The 18,404-nt window shown below is 34.8% G+C and overlaps 2 protein-coding genes across 3 annotated transcripts; both read left to right on the plus strand.

The window, feature by feature from the left end:
- Nucleotides 1–1,137: 1,137 nt before the first annotated feature.
- LOC131607955 (squamosa promoter-binding-like protein 2) lies at nucleotides 1,138–5,882 on the plus strand. Of its 2 annotated transcripts, none has more exons than XM_058879899.1 (5): nucleotides 1,138–2,536; nucleotides 2,964–3,677; nucleotides 3,859–3,998; nucleotides 4,375–4,590; nucleotides 4,734–5,882. In XM_058879899.1, exons 2-5 carry the CDS (start codon nucleotides 2,995–2,997, stop codon nucleotides 5,063–5,065), a joined length of 1,371 nt encoding a protein of 456 aa, XP_058735882.1. In that variant the 5' UTR covers nucleotides 1,138–2,536; nucleotides 2,964–2,994; the 3' UTR covers nucleotides 5,066–5,882. The 2 variants fall into 2 exon arrangements, with proteins under 2 accessions (XP_058735882.1, XP_058735881.1); XM_058879898.1 differs by having other exon boundaries at nucleotides 1,139–2,672; nucleotides 4,734–5,881.
- Nucleotides 5,883–15,078: 9,196 nt separating this feature from the next.
- On the plus strand, nucleotides 15,079–16,265 carry LOC131603492 (arabinogalactan O-methyltransferase 1-like). The gene has a single exon (XM_058875806.1). The coding sequence runs from the start codon at nucleotides 15,216–15,218 to the stop codon at nucleotides 16,092–16,094; it is 879 nt and encodes a 292-aa protein (XP_058731789.1). The 5' UTR covers nucleotides 15,079–15,215; the 3' UTR covers nucleotides 16,095–16,265.
- Nucleotides 16,266–18,404: the final 2,139 nt, after the last annotated feature.

Here is an 18,404-nt window from a genome sequence, read left to right on the forward strand (position 1 = left end):
TAGTTGGTAGTCGACTAAGTTGTCCATGATTTGGTCGATATTCGGTAGAGGGTATGAAATTTTTGGACATATGCGATTAAGATCTGTGTAATTGATGCACATCCTCCTCAATGTTTTTTTAACCAGGACCACGTTAGATAATTATTCGGTATATTTCATTTCTGAAATAAAATTGGTATTTAATAGGCCTCTTACTGTTTTTCTCAGTAGCCTCTGCTTTTTCAAGAGATTGTTTCCTCCGTCGTTGAGATACATATTTATATTCGACATCTAGGTTTAGCTGATGGCAAGCTACTTCTGGATCAATATCGGGAATTTCATGAGGGGAGATAGCTAGGGATGGCAACGGGTCGGGTCAGGTGAGAGTTTCACACTACTCAAACCCGCACTCGAAATCGGCACCTGAACCCGAACTCAAACCCAAATGTTGTCCGGGTGGCTAAATAACACTCACGCCCTCACCCGTTTGGTTTGGGTTTTTTCACCCAAACCTGAACCCGTAGTAAAGAACATAAAATACATTTTCCTACAATTTTCCACAATATATATATATATATATATATATATATATATATATATATATAATATATATATATATATATAAAATATATATATATATATATTTATATATATATATTTATATATATATATATATATATAAGCAGGTCTGATTTCGGGTTTCGAGTGCGAGTTTCACACTACCTAAACCCGCACCCGAAATATCGGGTGACACTCGAACCCAAACCCAAACCCAGTCAACTCGGGTTTTCACCCATTGACTCGGGTTCCGGTGCGAATGGCCCCCGCGGGTTTGGGTCTGCTTGCCATCCCTAGAGATAGCGAAAACGTCGGCATTCAATTAGAGGCATTCGACTAGCCCAACTCATACCTCAGGGGAGAGTCTGAACCCAATCTTGACTGATCTAGCCGAATTATTTCCTAATTGCAAGGATTTGAATTCTTTGTAAGGAGTAGGTTTAATTTCTATCTCGCGTGCATTGAGGTCGAGCCCGTCACATTTCCTTGATGTCGAGGTTAAAATATCTTCGTGGATTCTCTTTTGGATCCCTTAGGCTTCTTGTAAGTCCACATTTATGGTGACTACCACTCTTTTTTCGTCGTGATAGGTCATCTTCAGGTGGACTGTTGAAGGAACCACGTCTAGCTTTGCTGTGAAGGACTTCCCTAGAATTCATTTGAAGGCGCTTTAACACTGTATCATCATAAATGGAAGAGTCACCGTTCTCTTCCTCATTTCTTCCCATATTGATAGTGTCAAGTTTATCCCACCACAATGATGGGTGATTGAATCGTTAAAAGCTAACAGTTCTTCTCTCTCGGATGGAGACATGTATGATCAATTGAGACATATCGATCCCAATTCCTCTTTATAAAGGATGTTACAATAACTTCTGTCGTATACTAGGAATCTTGTTATGATCAGATGATCGATAATGATCACGATGACCAAAGGTAAATCAATGTTCGGGATCTTATCGATTTTTTCCAAATCCAAGAACCATAACTTTTATCAGTTGTGTTGCCGAAACTCTAAAACGGTGCTTAGTGAAAAGAGACCGACATGTGACAGAACGTTAGGCGTGGTAATACTCAAAACGCTGTTGATCGACGATGATACGCGAGGAACTGGATATGGGTCTGTCTTCTTGAGCATTTTCATAAGGTTGCCGCTTACGCTCACTTGCTCTTGATGAATACACAAGAATCAGAAGTTGTTTCCCATAGACAACGCCACTGTTTCATTTCTTAATAAAAATAGACGTGGCCAAGGAAGCTACAATGGAGAAAAGCTTTCGTTGCGATGGAGTGAGGGGTGTACCGGTAAGGTTAACACTCCAACACTCAAGTCAGTATGTGAATGATGAGAGAGGGTATTCAAATTGTATTTGAAATTTGTCACCCGAAATGAAGCCGTTCGCATATATAGAGGATTGAAAACTAACTTGCTAACTAACTGACGTGAGATGGAGAGAACCGTTGAATGCGTTGGGGGGATGAATCTCTTATTTTTAAATTAACGAAGGTTCAATGGTGAGACAACGTTCCAGAAACTTTAGTATCTGCTTGAGAATGATCCAGGATGTTACACTTAGAGATGATCGGACTAGAAAAGAAACTTGCTTGGATCAAACCAACTACAGAGTTCTTTTTTTACGGTGATCGAATTTCTGAAGGAGAGGCCAGACCTTCGAAGATATGGCCGGTCCCTGACAAATAATAATAATAATAATAATAATAATAATAATAAAATATCATTTTAAAAGAAAGTAACACTTTTATTAAGAGTGAGTGAGAAAGAAAAAAAAAATCTTTCAAAAAAAGTAAGAAAAAAAGTTACAGTAAAATGGAGTGTGGGTTAAGGGGGAGAGAGATAAAAACGTTTTTGTCGTTTGTGCATCCACCTGTCCACTGTCACTGTTCCAGTCTCTCTGCTTCTCTGCTCATTCCAAATGGAACGCCTCTTTTCCGTTCAAATTTCATCATTATAACAAACAACCCCTCCCTCACCCTTCTAGTACGTTTCTTTCTCTCTTTCTTTTTCAATTTCATACCTAGGTTTTCATCACTCTTTTTCTATCCATCTATCCTACAACCAACTCTTGCATTTTATTCAATACCAATCACTAACTCTTCAGTTCATCTTTGTCTTTGTAAGATTCATCCTTTTTTCCTTGCAAACTACTAGGTTACCTTATTTTAGATGTTTAATTTCTTCCTAATATGTGATTTTTTTAATGATTTCCGTACTATATATATATATATTTATATTTATATATATATTGGTGTATTCTGTATGCTTTTTGCATTTTTTAATCATTGATGCATTTATAATTGGTTTCATTTCTCTTACTTGATAAAATGTCTACAAAACCTTACTATACTTTCATTGAATCTAGTAAAGCTACTACGATTGCATTCTCATTTTGATTTATACTTTGCAGATTAGTTTCCCTAATTTCTAGGCTTTTTCTGATGGAGTTGAATGCAAAATCTCCTTCTTCACAGTGGGAATGTGATAATAACCTAACATTTTTCAATACAAAAGCAATTGAAAATCCTAAATTCCAACCACTGAATCAGAGTATCGAATTAGACCGAGAAAACAATGTCGGGCTGTTCGATACGTCTACGCCCGGTGGAAGTGGTTGCTCTGGGTCTGAGTTAATTCATGATTCTACATCAAGGTGTTCGAAATCAGTTTCAATCGGTTCATCATGGAATTGGGATAAGGGTAATAGCAAAACATGTGTATTTGCTTTTGAAAATTCCCATGATTCCAATGATAAAATGGAATTATCTAAAGAAGATTCAATTGAAAATTCTAATGCGCCAGGGGTTTCTTTGGTATCTGGTGAACCATTGCTCACTCTAAAACTCGGTAAACGGATGTACTTTGAGAGTTCTAATGCACTAGAAAGTGACCCCAAAAACTTATCTATTTTTGGGGATTCCATGTCAAATTTAAGTATTGGAAAAAAATGTAAGTCCGATGGTCGGAACTTACAATGTTGGCGCTGTCAAGTGGAAGGTTGTGGCCTTGACCTTTCATCAGCGAAAGATTATTATCGCAAACATAAAGTTTGTGAAAGTCATTCCAAATCTCCTAAAGTGGTTATAGCTGGTTTGGAACGTCGATTTTGCCAGCAATGTAGCAGGTAAAGCTCCTCAAACAAATGTATGATTGTTTGGATATTATTGACACTGGACATAATGGTATTTTTTGTTAATGATGAATTCTCATTAGCACATGATTAAAAGCTGAGCATTACTCAATCTGGTTTAGCTTATTTTTTATGGCTGGTGTTTAAATTGAATAATTTGCTTGTAATGTTGAAGGTTCCATGCTCTTTTTGAGTTCGATGAAAAAAAGAGAAGCTGTAGACGACGTCTTTCACATCACAATGCAAAGCGGCGTAAACCTCGTCCTTCTGATGTTGTCCAATCAAGTCAATCTGCTCTGTTGTCTTCTCGATGTGGTAATACTTATTTTTCTTTGGTTTGCAGTTTATCTCAAATTTTTGCTTCTTATGTTTATGGTTGTTAAAGCTTAAAAAAATAAGAAATATAGAAATCTAAAACCAAGCTACGCAAGCTTAAGTTGACTATTAACTTTGGTAAGTGAAAAGTGTTTGAAAAATTGAAATTCATAATATGGTCTTTTTTGCTGTCCTACTTAGTTGCTTAAGAGTTTACTCTGCAACTTCAACTTTTGCTGTTAGTCAAACTTAGACCAAAGAACAGCCAATTCTAATTGTTTTCTCGGTTTATTATAATTAACCGCAAGGTATTCATTTCAGGATGATGCATATTTCACTATTATCTTCTATCTTCTAACATATTTTAGTTCTGCAGATGGAGAGCAACAGATGAGTCCATTTTCGTATTCGAAGACTGCTACAAATTTAGCCATTAAAAACATAGACAACAACATGCTCCTCCAAACAAAAGATTTTCTCTTGAAGCCTGCAAATGATAACATTGACGCACCAAGTACTGTCACTATGCTTTCAGACAATTCCAATGTCAATTTTACATCCAAAGTCGTTGCAACCAAGAGTATCAATCCAGGTAGTTTCATATCTTAATAATTGAGCATCATAGTTTTGTACGATGTTTAGATTGTTACATTTATCATGTTAACATAATCTACTTATTTTGGCCATATTGGTTGCTAACATAATCTTTTTCGTTTGGTGGAATACCGCATGTAGGTGTAGAAGATTTCATTACCTTTTCTGATACAAATGCAACACAAGACTTTACTTGTGCTCTCTCTCTTCTGTCAACCAATCCGTGGGATTCATATGCGACTGAATCTATTTCTCTAGAACATTCTAATCGCACTAGCAGTTGTGCTCAAGCCCTAACACATGCAATGAGTCAGGGTACTCCGCTCGCTTCACCAGAATATATTAGTGAACATGATCACCATGTCAATTCCAGTATGTGGATGTCAGACTCAAACTGTGAAGAAAGCAATCACTTTCAAGAATTTCAACTGCTGAGAGAACCTTATGAATCTGGTTTTCATCAGTTGGACTAAAATGAATGTTCTAACCCCAAATAGTTTCAATCCAACAACTTCACAGAAAAGGTAGATTCCATCTCATGATTTCTGATATGTAGGACCTGATTGATTTTTTTGTAATGACTATGTTTATTATCTCTCATTTCTCGTGGTATCAAAACAATACGGGAATCAGTTCAGGAAATTATTTTTGTGATGATATTTTTATAATTCCATCTGAAAATATGTTTTCTGAGACCGAAATGACCCTTATCATCATCTGTTATTTATATAATCTTACTTTTTGTTTTTTTCTAATGCCAATTCTAGCCCCCTTATCAACTTTCTTCTTTTCACAGTTTCCAACTTGCCATACCTTAGTTTACTCTATTTTCAGTTCCTTTGCTAACTATGTTGAACTTGAATAATAGAACATTCACATTGTCAAACAGTGTTAATCACCTTAATTATTTCTAGTTCATTAGTCATAGCTTCAATTCAGTTGCATAAGTTATTGTAACCACTCCTATTATTGTGCAAATTGGTTATGACTGCAGATGTAGATATACCATCCTACATTAATGAAAAAAAAATGTAGTTTTGATGAAATATTTTCTTATCAACATTTTTATTTGTCTTTATGAGAAATCTCATTTTCAAAGGGTCCTAGGTAGGGGTGTTCAAACAACTGTCAAACCTAAATGAACAACCAAATCAAACTAAACTGAATTAAAAATAACTGAAACAAGTATATAGTTCACGAACCAAATTGAAATAAGTAACTAAATTGAATTGTTTAGAACCGAAGGTAAAAAGGTTAACTGTTATGAATAATGAGCGAGAGCTAATAAATAATGAAGAGGATTTGGAAGTACAAGTTCAGCCAAGGCCCAAATGAAACATTGTGAGGCCCAAACATTTCCAAGACTTTGTTATTCCTTCTCTCAAGAAGGGGGTAAGAGTGGTAAGTGAGCTTCTAGAAGCATTTAGAGAATGTGTTGCTTATATTCCCAATTCTGTTTGATGAGTCACAGGCAGTTAGAGATTATGACGTCATGAATAATTTGTTGTGCTTGCAAGATCTTTTTTGGATCCTTTCTTAGTGTTGCTATATATGTAATCGTGGCTCACGAATGAAAAAGGCAGGGAAAATAATATTGCTAAATTAGTTGTGAAGTGTTTTACCGCTAATTTCCTTTTCTTTCATTCTCTATTCATAATAATTTAGTGCTTTCAATGACCATGTCTTCACCTCCCACCATTGAAGAGCTTGCCGCTTTCATCAACAATCTCATACTCACTCAGCAAGCTTTTCAGAATCATATTGCTGACGAGTTTTGGGGCATTCGCACACGACTTGGTTCACCGGGTTTTGCCATGTCTGGTCTGACCATGACCATCGTGCCGGCGACATCCATCAAGCTGGACATTCCATGCTTTGATGGCTCCGACCCCATGGGTTGGATCTTTAAGATCAACCAATTCTTCGACTACCATCTCACACCCGATGAGCAACGTCTTCAGATCGCCTCGTTTTACATGGACGAGGAAGCACTGTCGTGGTTTCAGTGGATGCACTCCAACGGCTTGATCCTCACGTGGTCATCGTTTCTTCACGCCCTAGAGACGAGATTCGCTCCCTCTCAGTACGAGGACCCCAAGGGAGCTTTGTTCAAGCTCACCCAAACTGGATTCGTGAAGGAATATCATGGTCAGTTTGAATTGTTGGCTAATAGGATCACCGGTCTCCCACCACCTTTTTACCTCAGCTGCTTTGTTTCTGGCCTTAAACCGGTAATTTGCCGGGAGGTTTAGGCGTTTCAGCTACTCACGCTCACCCAAGTTATCCACCTTGCAAAACTTCAGGAGGAGAAATTGTCAGATCGGGCCTCACACTCTTCTTTACCAGCTAAAACTCACCCAATCTCCACCACACTTCCTCCATCTTCTTCCTTTCGACCAACAATGACGGTCAGTCAACCCAAACCTACCCCCCCATCAAACGACTTTCTCCGGCCGAATTACAGGCTCGCCGTGACAAAGGATTGTGTTACAACTGTGATGAGAAGTACATCCAAGGTCATCGTTGTAAACGATCATTCCATTTGCTGATTGTGGAACCAGACGATGAGGCCACTGACGCCAACGCCTTACAACTACAACTATCAAAAATTATGAACCAAGTGGAAGTCTTTCACTCGGAACCCGACCCAGCCCAAATCAGCTTACATGCTCTCATTGCCCATTCTATCCTCCAAACACAACGCGTGTTGGGCTAAATTCGCTAAAGTCCAATGGGTGTCCTCATTGACAGTGGCAACACCCATAACTTTCTACAGGATCGGGTGGTGAAACAATTGGGCCTCCCTACCCAACTAGCCCAATCCTTCAAGGTGCTTGTTGGCAACGATGAGCAAATCGTGTGTACTACCATGTGTTCTCAAGTAACTCTATTGTTGGTCCCACATGAGTTTATTGTTGATTTATTTGTGTTACCGCTAAGTGGGGATGAGTTAGTCTTGGGGGTCCAATGGCTTAAGACCTTAGATCTAGTGCTAACGGATTATGATAAACTCATAATAAGTTTTCACATCGATGGGAAACCAGTCCAGTTATCCGGAGTTCTGAAATCAAGCCTACAAGAATCCAACATAAACCAACTACAACGCCTTGTTCATACTAACGCCATTGACACCTACCTGCATCTACAACTCATTGAGGCAGAAAACCTAGACACCAAACCTGACACTCACCATCCCCACAATACCCCAATCCTTGACAAATTTGAATCCTTTTTCCAAAAACCCATTTCCCTACCCCCACTCAGGCCAGTAGACTATAAAATTAACCTTTCAAATTCCTCCAACCCTTCAATGTCCGACCCTATCGCTACCCTAATTTTCAAAAGAATGAGATTGAACTTCAGATTAAAGAGATGTTGGCCAATGGTCTTATACAACCCAGTTCTAGTGCGTTTTTATCACCTGTACTTCTGATTTGCAAAAAAGATGGGTCCTGGCATTTTTGTGTTGATTACAGGGCGTTGTCATCACCATGGTCATTCTCTCTATGGGGTATGGACATCCTCTGTCCATTTCACTAAGTACCAAGCCAACTTAAATACCTAATCTTAACATTCGACTACTTTACCAAGTGGGTTGAAGCAGAAGCTTTGACTTAGACAAAGACAACAAACCAGTTGAATAGAGAAAATAGTGAGGTATGATATACTCTCTTCTTTATCTAACTGCATCTCGTTCTGACATAATAGTTATTTATGCATGTGTGCATGCTTTCAAGCATTCCTGGAAGAATCACATCTCAGTGTTGTAAAACGCATCATGAGATACCTCACTGACACACAACAAAAGGGTTCATGGTACCCCAAGGTGGAAGATTATTACTTAGTTGGGTACTCCGACTCCGATTTTGCTAGGTGCATATTGGATAGGAAAAGTATCAACGATACATGTCACTTACTTGGGAACACACTTGTCTCATAACATAAGAAACAAGCAAGTCTAACACTATCCACATGTGAGGCATAATATGTTGTTACAAAAAGCTGTTACGCTCAAATCATCTGGATGAAACGACAACACTAGTGCCATAAGCCTCGCGAAAAAATTTGATAATTCATTCTCGGGCCAAACACATTGACTTTAGGCACCATTTTATTAGATATTATATTGAAAAAGGGGAATATGTACTTGACTTCATAAATTCATCTAATCAACTCAAAGATATTTTTACTAAACCACTTTCTAAAGAAAACTTATTTTTCATAAGAACCAAGTTAGGAATTTTAAATTAATCATGCATAGACTACAATGCTTACATGTGATATATGTGAATCTATGTGCTTATGATTGCATCTCTAAGATTATTTTCCTTTTTGATCTCGACAAAGGGGAGAAGTATATTCTCTGGGGGAGTAGAGTGTGCTCTCTGATTAATTGAGTAGGAGTTTGAGTTATGCGTTGTCATCATCAAAAGGGGGAGAATGTGGATCTATGTGCTTCTAGATTATGAAGATAAAAGTTCCACAGAAGATCCATCTGAAGTTTTGATGACGATAATGTATGAAAATAACTTTCAACCTCTATGATGATAGTATAACCAAAGAAAGCATCTAATAACCCATCAACAAAATGACTCAATATTAAAGTGCATGTATAATCAGAAACTATCTAGCAAAAGTCTTGAAGTTTTAGAGAAATGTGGGAAGTTCGCCAGGTCATTTCTGTCTATCTGTTTGAGTGGCCCGAGTATTGTAAAAGTAAAGAAGTAGCTTCAAAATACTAAGATAACATGGAATTAAAAATATTTTCTCAAATGTTTTTAACTTAAAAACTCATTTTCTAAGCAAAGACAAGTGATTAAAAAGTTGTCCAAACCTTTTCAAACAATTTTTAACTAACCAATCGATTGGTAAGTTGTGCCAATCGATTGGAAAAACTTTTCTGAGCCAACCAACTGATTGGATAATCAAGCCAATTGATTGGAAGAGTGTTAATCGATTAACCAAATGATAAGGACAACACAATACTGACTTGCAGCGACTCTATATCCAAAACTTCCTATTTAGGCGTGCTAATCAATTAAAAATGAGTTGGCCAATCGATTGGAGTCATATGCCAATCAATTGGCCCATTAATTCAACCCACGGATTATTTCCATTTCTGGTTTTTCCAACTACTATATAAAAAAGGCACGCATCCATTTCAAATCACTCCACTTTCCAACATTTTATTATTTCTTTGGAATTTATCTCTCTAATTTATTTTTCTCTTTCTCTAGAAAATATCTCTTTTCACTTTATATTTCCTTAGTGCCAGTAAGTGAAGCTTTGCTTGCGAGGAAATTTTTTTTGTAAGTGGTCGCGTCGGTCGTTTATATTCTTAAGGGTGTGATACTCTTAAGAGATCGAGTTTGTTTTATGAGATAAGCCCGTCATAAAATCTCCGTGGTTGGTTTCTTAAGCTTTTCTGGAAAAAAATTTGTTTTGGTTATTGAGATATGCCATAAATCTCTAATTGGTTCGTTAGGTTAGCCCGGGGTAACAGTTGTCATTGGTTGGGGATAAACCTGTAAAAATCTCATTATCAAATTGTATTAAGGTTCGTGGGCATAACCTTCAAAAGCTCAAAAATTTATAGTCAAACTCTCAAAAAGACCTCTTGGGGACAGAACTAGGCCAACATTTGGCCAAACTTGTATAAATCTCTAGTGCAATTTCTCTAACCATATCCTTTTATTTTTTGAAATTTACTTTTAATATGTTATTTTTGCTAAAAATTACTCACCTAAAATTACTAATACGATCTTAATTGAGAAAAGTAAAACTAATCACAAATTTTAAATACCACGATTCACCCCCTCTTGTGCTTGAAGTCACTTGTTCAACACCCATGGTGGGCGCCACTGTACTTGTAAAAAAATATAGATGTGTGGCCCCCATATACTGGTAGGGGTGGCTAGGGGCTTTAGGGATTTTCTGTGATTTAGGGCTTGTTCACGGTGGTGAGAATCCTTGTTCTATGGCATTTTTGACTATGAAGAGAGCAAGCTCACGTGAGGTGAGAAATTGTATATTCTTAGGACATTTTGTGTATGTTAAGATATATCCTTGCTTAAGTCATGGACGAGGTATTTATAGAGGGATTGTGGGCCTTGATTCAAGGGACTTCTAAGAAGTGGTAACCTCTCCACTTTGACTGGGGAAACTATTGACCACCTATTTATTAGGGAATTGTGACTAATACCTCGTACAAATGCAGTTATAGATTATGCACACGTAACTCCCCACATTTTTGTCCATGCGAGTAGCCAACGGAGTGGGGGTAGCATTTGGGTGCCACGTTCTTGGGAGATTGCCTTATGGGGCTTGGTCACGATCGACTTACCTCTTTTATACTCCCACTAATATTGAGAAACTTTTATAACCACCCAACTCACAGGATGTAATTTTGAAGGGGCGATCAACAGTTAATTCAAGATGCTAACCTCGAATTCATTGAAAGGGAGGAAAAACCCTATATCATTCCAACATAAGGATGACACAACTATTATAATGGTTATATATCCTCTTATTTTCACCTAGGAGAAAGACCCCCAATCGGTCGTGGAACCCACATTAGTCAAAGCTTGGTCAAAGACACCTTCACAAGCAAAGGAATAAGTAGTCTCTAATATACTTGGATCCATCTAATCGCCTGAATCATCCTTAATAACTTTCTTGGTCGAATTTGAAATAATCACCATGATTAAACGATGCATATTGTTGATAGAATTAGTGCATGTGCAATGACATTCGAATAAAACTCAGATACCTTGAAAGCCCTAACAAATGAATGCAGGGGAAAAGAAAGACCTAAACTTCAAACTTAGATGAAAGGATCGATGCAATATGCAAACCCAACAACGATAAGAGAAATCATTGGTTTTGACTCACTCCAAAATGAAAACACTCTCTTTAGAAATAACTCACAGTAAAAAAGGCAAAAGAGCACTTCAGAATCCCTTTATGCTCTATTTAGGCAACCATATGATCCACTGTGCACTACCAAAACGACCTAGAAGCATTCAAGCACTTTTAAAAAAAGGATAAATGTTATTGCTAGCTAGCAAATAAAGGCATGCTAGACACTCCAAATACCATGTTACAACTCCCAAAATAGGCATTTAAGGAGTTAGTTCCCGAGACTAGGGATGTTCCATATGAGAATTCCACGACCTAAGATCCTGTGGTCGGGTAGCAACATATGTCACAAACCTTCGTCCTTCAAAGCAAAGACAAAGGCTTAAGGAGAAACTATTCCTGGTCGGCCGCAAGGCCTAATAAGCAAACACGAAATAAAAAAGTAAGAAGCTAGCATATAAAGAATAGACGAACCCTTTTTCCCTTCGCGTTACAGATTACTCCTCACAAGAATACCATGCCAATCTCTAAAAATCAATCCAACAATTGACTGCATCCTACGCACATGTTGTTGCCAACCATCTACCCTAATTAAAGAAGAAAACGAATCACTCATCAAGAATTCAAATCTTTTCCATTCAAACTTCATTTCTTACTTCCTTACTAACTTGAGCCTCAAAGTGTGAACTATACAAGTCACACTCTTTCCACTATACTGGAAACTTTGAACCATCATAAATTCATAAAACCATGTGAATTCAATCTTTCGATCATCTTCTAATTTTAAAGCAGAAATGTTAGTATAGTTAAGCAAATTATTATGATATTTTTCAAATTTACGAAATCAAAATGAATTTCAACTCAGATCACATTTATTCCTCCATCTATAATATAAGAAAATTAGTGGTTCTGGTTTTTACAAAACTACCCATCCTTACTTTTTTTACACCTATTAAAATTATTGGTTTTTTTTGTCTATCTACACAATTGTCCATTATAATCTTAATATTTTATTCAACTATATTATAACTTACTTTAACCATTCTTTCTCTCTATTAACTTTTTTAGTTTTCTGCCATAATCTCTTTCTACTCCATTTACTTTTTATAAGAAAAATGATATTTATGATCCAAAAATTTAATTCAAAAATAGTATTCAGGAAAAAATTTATTATTGATTTAAATATTTTTATATACGAAAATTTACTATTGATCCATATATTTTTGTAAATGATACCTAAACATAAATAATATTTAATCTATAATATAAGAAAATTAGTGGTTCTGGTTTTTACAAAACTACCCATCTTTACTTTTTTTTACACCTATTAAAATTGTTGGTTTTTTTTGTCTATCTACACAATTGTCCATTATAATCTTAATATTTTATTCAACTATATTATAACTTACTTTAATCATTCTTTCTTTCTCTTCACCTTTTTAGTTTTCTACCCTAATCTCTCTCTACTTCATTTACTTTTTATAAGAAAAATGATATTTATGATCCAAAAATTTAATTCAAAAATAGTATTCGGGAAAAAATCTATTATTGATTTAAATATTTTTATATACGAAAATTTACTATTGATCCATATATTTTTGTAAATGATACCTAAACATAAATAATATTTAAATACGGGAAAAATTTATTATTGATCTAAATATTTTCATATACAAAAAATGATATTTATGATCCAAATTTTTTTTATTAAAAAATGGTATACAGAAAAAAATCTATTATTGATCTAAATACTTTTATATACAAAAATTTACTATTGAAATAGATATTTTTGTAAACGTTACCTGAACATAAATAATATTTGTCTACGGAGAAAAAAATCTATAATTAATATAAATATTTTTCTATATGGAAAATGGTATTTATGATTCAAAAAAAATTTAATTCAAAAAGGTATACGGGAAAGAAATCTATTATTTATCTAAATATTTTTATATACGAAAATTTACTATTGATCTAAATATTTTTGTAAATGATACTTAAACATAAATAATATTCGCATACGGGAAATAATCTTTTATTGATCTAAATATTTTTCTGTATGAAAAATGGTATTTATGATCCAAAAATTTTAATTAAAAAATGGTATACGGGAAAAAATATATTATTGATTTAAATATTTTCATATACGAAAATTTACTATTGATCCAGATATTTTTATAAATGATACCTAAACATAAATAATATTTAAATACGGGAAAAATCTATTATTGATCTAAATTATTTTATATACGAAAAAATAGTATTTATGATCCTAAATTTTTTTATTCAAAAATGGTATACGGGAAAAAATCTATTATTGATCTAAATATTTTTATATACGAAAATTTACTATTGATCTAGATATTTTTGTAAACGTTACTAAACATAAATAATATTTGTATACGGGAAAAATTCTATAATTGATCTAAATATTTTTCTAAATAATGGTATTTATGATCCAAAAAAATTTAATTAAAAAATTGTATACAAAAAAATCTATTATTGATCTAAATATTTTTATACACGAAAATTTATTATTAATCCAAATATTTTTGTAAATGATACATAAACATAAATAATATTTGTATACGGAAAAAAATCTTTTATTGATCTAAATATTTTTCTATATGAAAAATGGTATTTATGATCCAACAATTTTAATTCAAAAATAGTATACGAAAAAAAAATCTATTATTGATTTAAATATTTTTATATACAAAAATTTACTATTGATTTAAATATTTTTGTAAATGATATCTAAACATAAATAATATTTAAATACGGGAAAAATCTATTGTTGATCTAAATATTTTTATATATGAATAATGATATTTATGATCCAAAATTTTTTGATTCAAAAATTGTATACGGGGAAAAATCTATTATTGATCTAAATATTTTTTATAGGATAATTTACTATTCATTCAAATATTTTTATAAATGTAACCTAAACAAAAATAATATTTGTTTACGGACAAAATTTATTATTGATCTAAATATTTTTATATACGAAAAATGGTATTTATGATCCAAATTTTTTTTATTCAAAAATGATATACGGGAAAAAATCTACTATTAATCTAAATATTTTGATATACAAAAATTTACTATTGATTCAAATATTTTTGTAGATGATATTTAAACATAAATAATATTTGAATACGAGAAAAAAAATATATTTTTGTCTACATATTTTTATATAAGAAAGATGATATTTATGATCCAAGAATGATATAAGGGAAAAAAATTATTATTGATCTAAATAATTTTATATACGAAAAATTTACTATTGATCTAAATATATTTTTTTTAAATGTTCTATTTAAAATAAAAGTATTATGTAAACAAATGCGCGTAGCAGAACCCGTGCGTATGCACGGGTTTGTTACTAGTTTTCTATAAAAAGATACTCCTAACTATAAAATTAATATTTTCCCTTGGCGGTTTAATTGTAACCCTACATAGATATCATCCGGACGGACACACATGTGAATCACGACAAAATTTTATGAATTTCAAAATCGAATAAAATTGCCAATACTATCTCAACACGTTGACAATTTTGCAGTTGTGCTGTCCCATTATCAAATGCGAAACGCCTCATAGGGTTTTCTTACCATTAATATTCATTATTTTAACACCACTCCCCAACAACAACCTTATTTTAATTCTCACAACGTTATCAACACCACTTTCATCCCCATTTCCATTTTCATCATCCACAGTTTCATTATTCCACTCTTATATAACCCAATCTCTCCAACCATGCAGGTCAACGAAAAAATGAGGAACCGTTATCCTCTTATCGGTGAAAAACGTTGGTCGGTAGTTTTATTGGTCATTCTAGGAATAATCGGAGCATTGGTTTTCGCAACAACCTTACTCCAAACCTCCAACAACACCTTGCTATGTTCCCTCACCCGAACCACAACCCAACAATCCAACCCTACACCGATCCAGCTTCGTGCCATTCTCCACTACGCAACCTCCCACGTTGTCCCCCAACAATCCCTCGCCGAGATCAGCATAACGTTAAACGTCATCAAATCGTTAAACCGTCCCTTCAACTTCCTCGTCTTTGGCCTCGGCCACGATTCCCTCATGTGGGCCGGGTTCAACCCAAAGGGAACCACGCTCTTCCTCGAGGAAGATCCGAAATGGGTTCAAACCGTTCTCAAAGACGCGCCGGAGCTTAGAGCCGTGACGGTTCCCTACCGTACGCAGCTTCAAGAAGCCGATGAGCTTCTCAAATCGTACCGATCTGAGCCGGCTTGTTCTCCGGCGAAAGCCACGCTGAAAGGCAACGAGAAATGTAAGCTGGCGCTTCATAATCTTCCCAACGAGGTTTACGATACTGACTGGGATTTGATCATGATCGACGCGCCGAGAGGATACTTCGCGGAGGCGCCGGGGCGTATGGCGGCGATATTTTCGATGAACGTTATGGCCAGAAACAGAAAAGGCTCCGATGGGACACACGTGTTCTTGCACGATGTGGATCGGAAGGTTGAGAAGGAATACGCTGAAGAGTTTCTGTGTAAGAAAAACAAAGTGGATGGTGTGGGAAGACTCTGGCACTTCAAAATTCCTGCAAGTGGAAACAATGACACTCGTCGTGATTCTACTGATTCGAGTTTCTGTTAGGTTTCGGCCTTGGGATTTTTCAATGCCACTACTTGCGGAGTGGTTTTTGTTTTTATTATCTATTTTGTTTGATATTTCTTGACCATAGAGTTTGGATCTGGAACAAGTGGCGGTGATAGAAACACCATTGTAGTGATATTCTAGTGAATAGCTACTACTACGATTTTACTCTACAGTTTTTTAATTTAAATTTTGTTTTTCTAACATTTGTGTTTTGTCGTGATTATAGTTTGGTTTTCATGATTAGTATCTTTAGTATTACAATGATGATTGTCGGTGGACTCAGATTTTACAGATGGACGGTGGTGATCAACGGTCGTGTCTTTGAATTGTCCGTTTGCTGACACGAGGTGTTTGCAATTTACACCTTTTTAATATTTGCTGACACGAGCATGTTTAGTCAAACAAACAAAAAAATCATGTTTAGTCAAAAAAAAAAAAAAACTGGTTTGGGGTAAATTAGTTTTGTTATTGTTTGTGGAGGTTGAAAGAATAGACTGGTATTTGGTTTTGGTAGGATTCAATTTGGAAACTAAACTATGAATAATTTGTAGTTTTGTACAAATGGTGTTGATCTTTTAGTAGGCTTTGTTATCTTTGGCAAAAAAAAATATTTTTTATAATAATCTATTCTTTTATATAGGACTGCATTTGATTTTGACATTTTAAAATACATAGAAAAAATTATGGTGATGCACTACCATGTTGGTTAAAACTCCTATTATAGCAATCTTAATAGGATCATTGGTCATATTTAGTAAGTTGGCCCAAATAAAGCCATATGGCTATTTTGGCCAGGCTGAATAATCCACCATTTATTTAGCTCCCAAAGTGGTGACCAAATCTTATTCTTGTATAAAGATAATGTGTATCTGTCTTTCGATTCAATCAGATTTTTACATTATACCCTATTACTTAGAGAATTTTTTACCCTAATAATCAAGTTTCCTTAATCAATACTCAAAATAACCAAATATTCCATTTAAATTTCAAAATACTCGTGCTTCAAATAAAAAATTTCATAGGTCATTGCACCTCAATTGGGGTTACTTTTTCTTTTATATAGAACTATTTAGATTGGTGCGGACAAGGTTGTGCATTGGAAGACCTGTATTGTGAAGGTTGCTGCCCAGGCTAAACTGACTGGGAACGTCTGCAGGATTTCAAATTCGTCCATTTCCAATTTCTGCTTGCTCAAGAAGTTTGATGTTATTCTGAATCCTAAAAAGCCTACATCTCTCCTTGAAGTGCTTTGGTCTCCACCTCTCATTGGTTGGACGAAATGCAATATTGATGGAGTAGCTTTCGGTAACCCGAGACTGTCTGCTTGTGGTGGTGTGTTTAGAGACCATAATGCTACTCATGTCCTAAGCTTCTATGACTTCCTTGGGCACGACACTCCTGAGAATGCAGAGGTTTTTGCTGCTATTTTGGCTATCGAGCAAGCTAAAAGGCTGAACATCACTAAGCTTTGGCTTGAGACTGACTGCGTTTTTGTTGTGAATATGTTCAAGAATCGTCATTTAGTGCCTTGGAAGTTTCGATCTCGTTGGCTCTTGTGTTGGGACTATACAATTCAAATTGAGTTTATGATAACACATAATTTTCGCGAAGCCAATTTTTGTGCGGACTCCTTGGCTAATTTGGGTTTAGTTTACAAGTCTTTTAATTTATTTAACTTTGTTCATGAAGAGATCATTAGAGATTACTTGCTAGACAAGTCGGGTACCCCTAGACTTAGGGTTTGTCTTTAAGGGGTCTTGGTTTGGTCCCCCCTTGTGTACTTTGTCTTCTCTTTTTGCTTAATGATATCTTCTTCTTTTGTTTTAAAAAAAAAATTAGATTGGTGCGGCCTGACCTCTCTTTTGTTCAAAGAATCAGCCAATTCATCCGTCATATACTCCTTTTGCAATTTTTTATTTTTTAAATTATATGATAAACTATTATTACATAATATTTTATATTGTATTCTAATAGAACGCGACAATTAGATTGAAGCGTATTGATGACAAAATTTTATATAAATTGAAATGTCTCGTGCTCCAGTTGATAATTTCACACATATAAAATAAGTGTAAAAAAAATAAGAGAGGAAATAATATTTTTACTATAGTATCATTTATTATGTATTGAGAATATTTATTATGTATTGCGAATGATAATTTTTTTATTAATTAAAGGGTAGAATTGAAAAAAAAATTGAAAATTGAAATGGGTCATTCATTTTGGGACACTATTTTTATTTCAAATGAGTCACTCATGTGAGATGGAAGGAGTAATATTAACCTCAAAGTTTGCTAGAAATTTAAC

The sequence above is a fragment of the Vicia villosa genome, linkage group LG5 (assembly GCF_029867415.1).
Source record: "Vicia villosa cultivar HV-30 ecotype Madison, WI linkage group LG5, Vvil1.0, whole genome shotgun sequence".
Taxonomy (NCBI): Eukaryota; Viridiplantae; Streptophyta; class Magnoliopsida; order Fabales; family Fabaceae; genus Vicia; species Vicia villosa.

Bases quoted from the DNA above. Each gene is read 5' to 3' on its own strand.
- LOC131603492 (XM_058875806.1), top strand. From the start codon at position 15,216: ATGCAGGTCAACGAAAAAATGAGGAACCGTTATCCTCTTATCGGTGAA.
- LOC131607955 (XM_058879899.1), top strand. From the start codon at position 2,995: ATGGAGTTGAATGCAAAATCTCCTTCTTCACAGTGGGAATGTGATAAT. The intron at 3,678-3,858 runs GTAAAGCTCCTC...GTAATGTTGAAG, and splicing joins TTTTGCCAGCAATGTAGCAG to GTTCCATGCTCTTTTTGAGT. The intron at 3,999-4,374 runs GTAATACTTATT...TTAGTTCTGCAG, and splicing joins TCTGTTGTCTTCTCGATGTG to ATGGAGAGCAACAGATGAGT.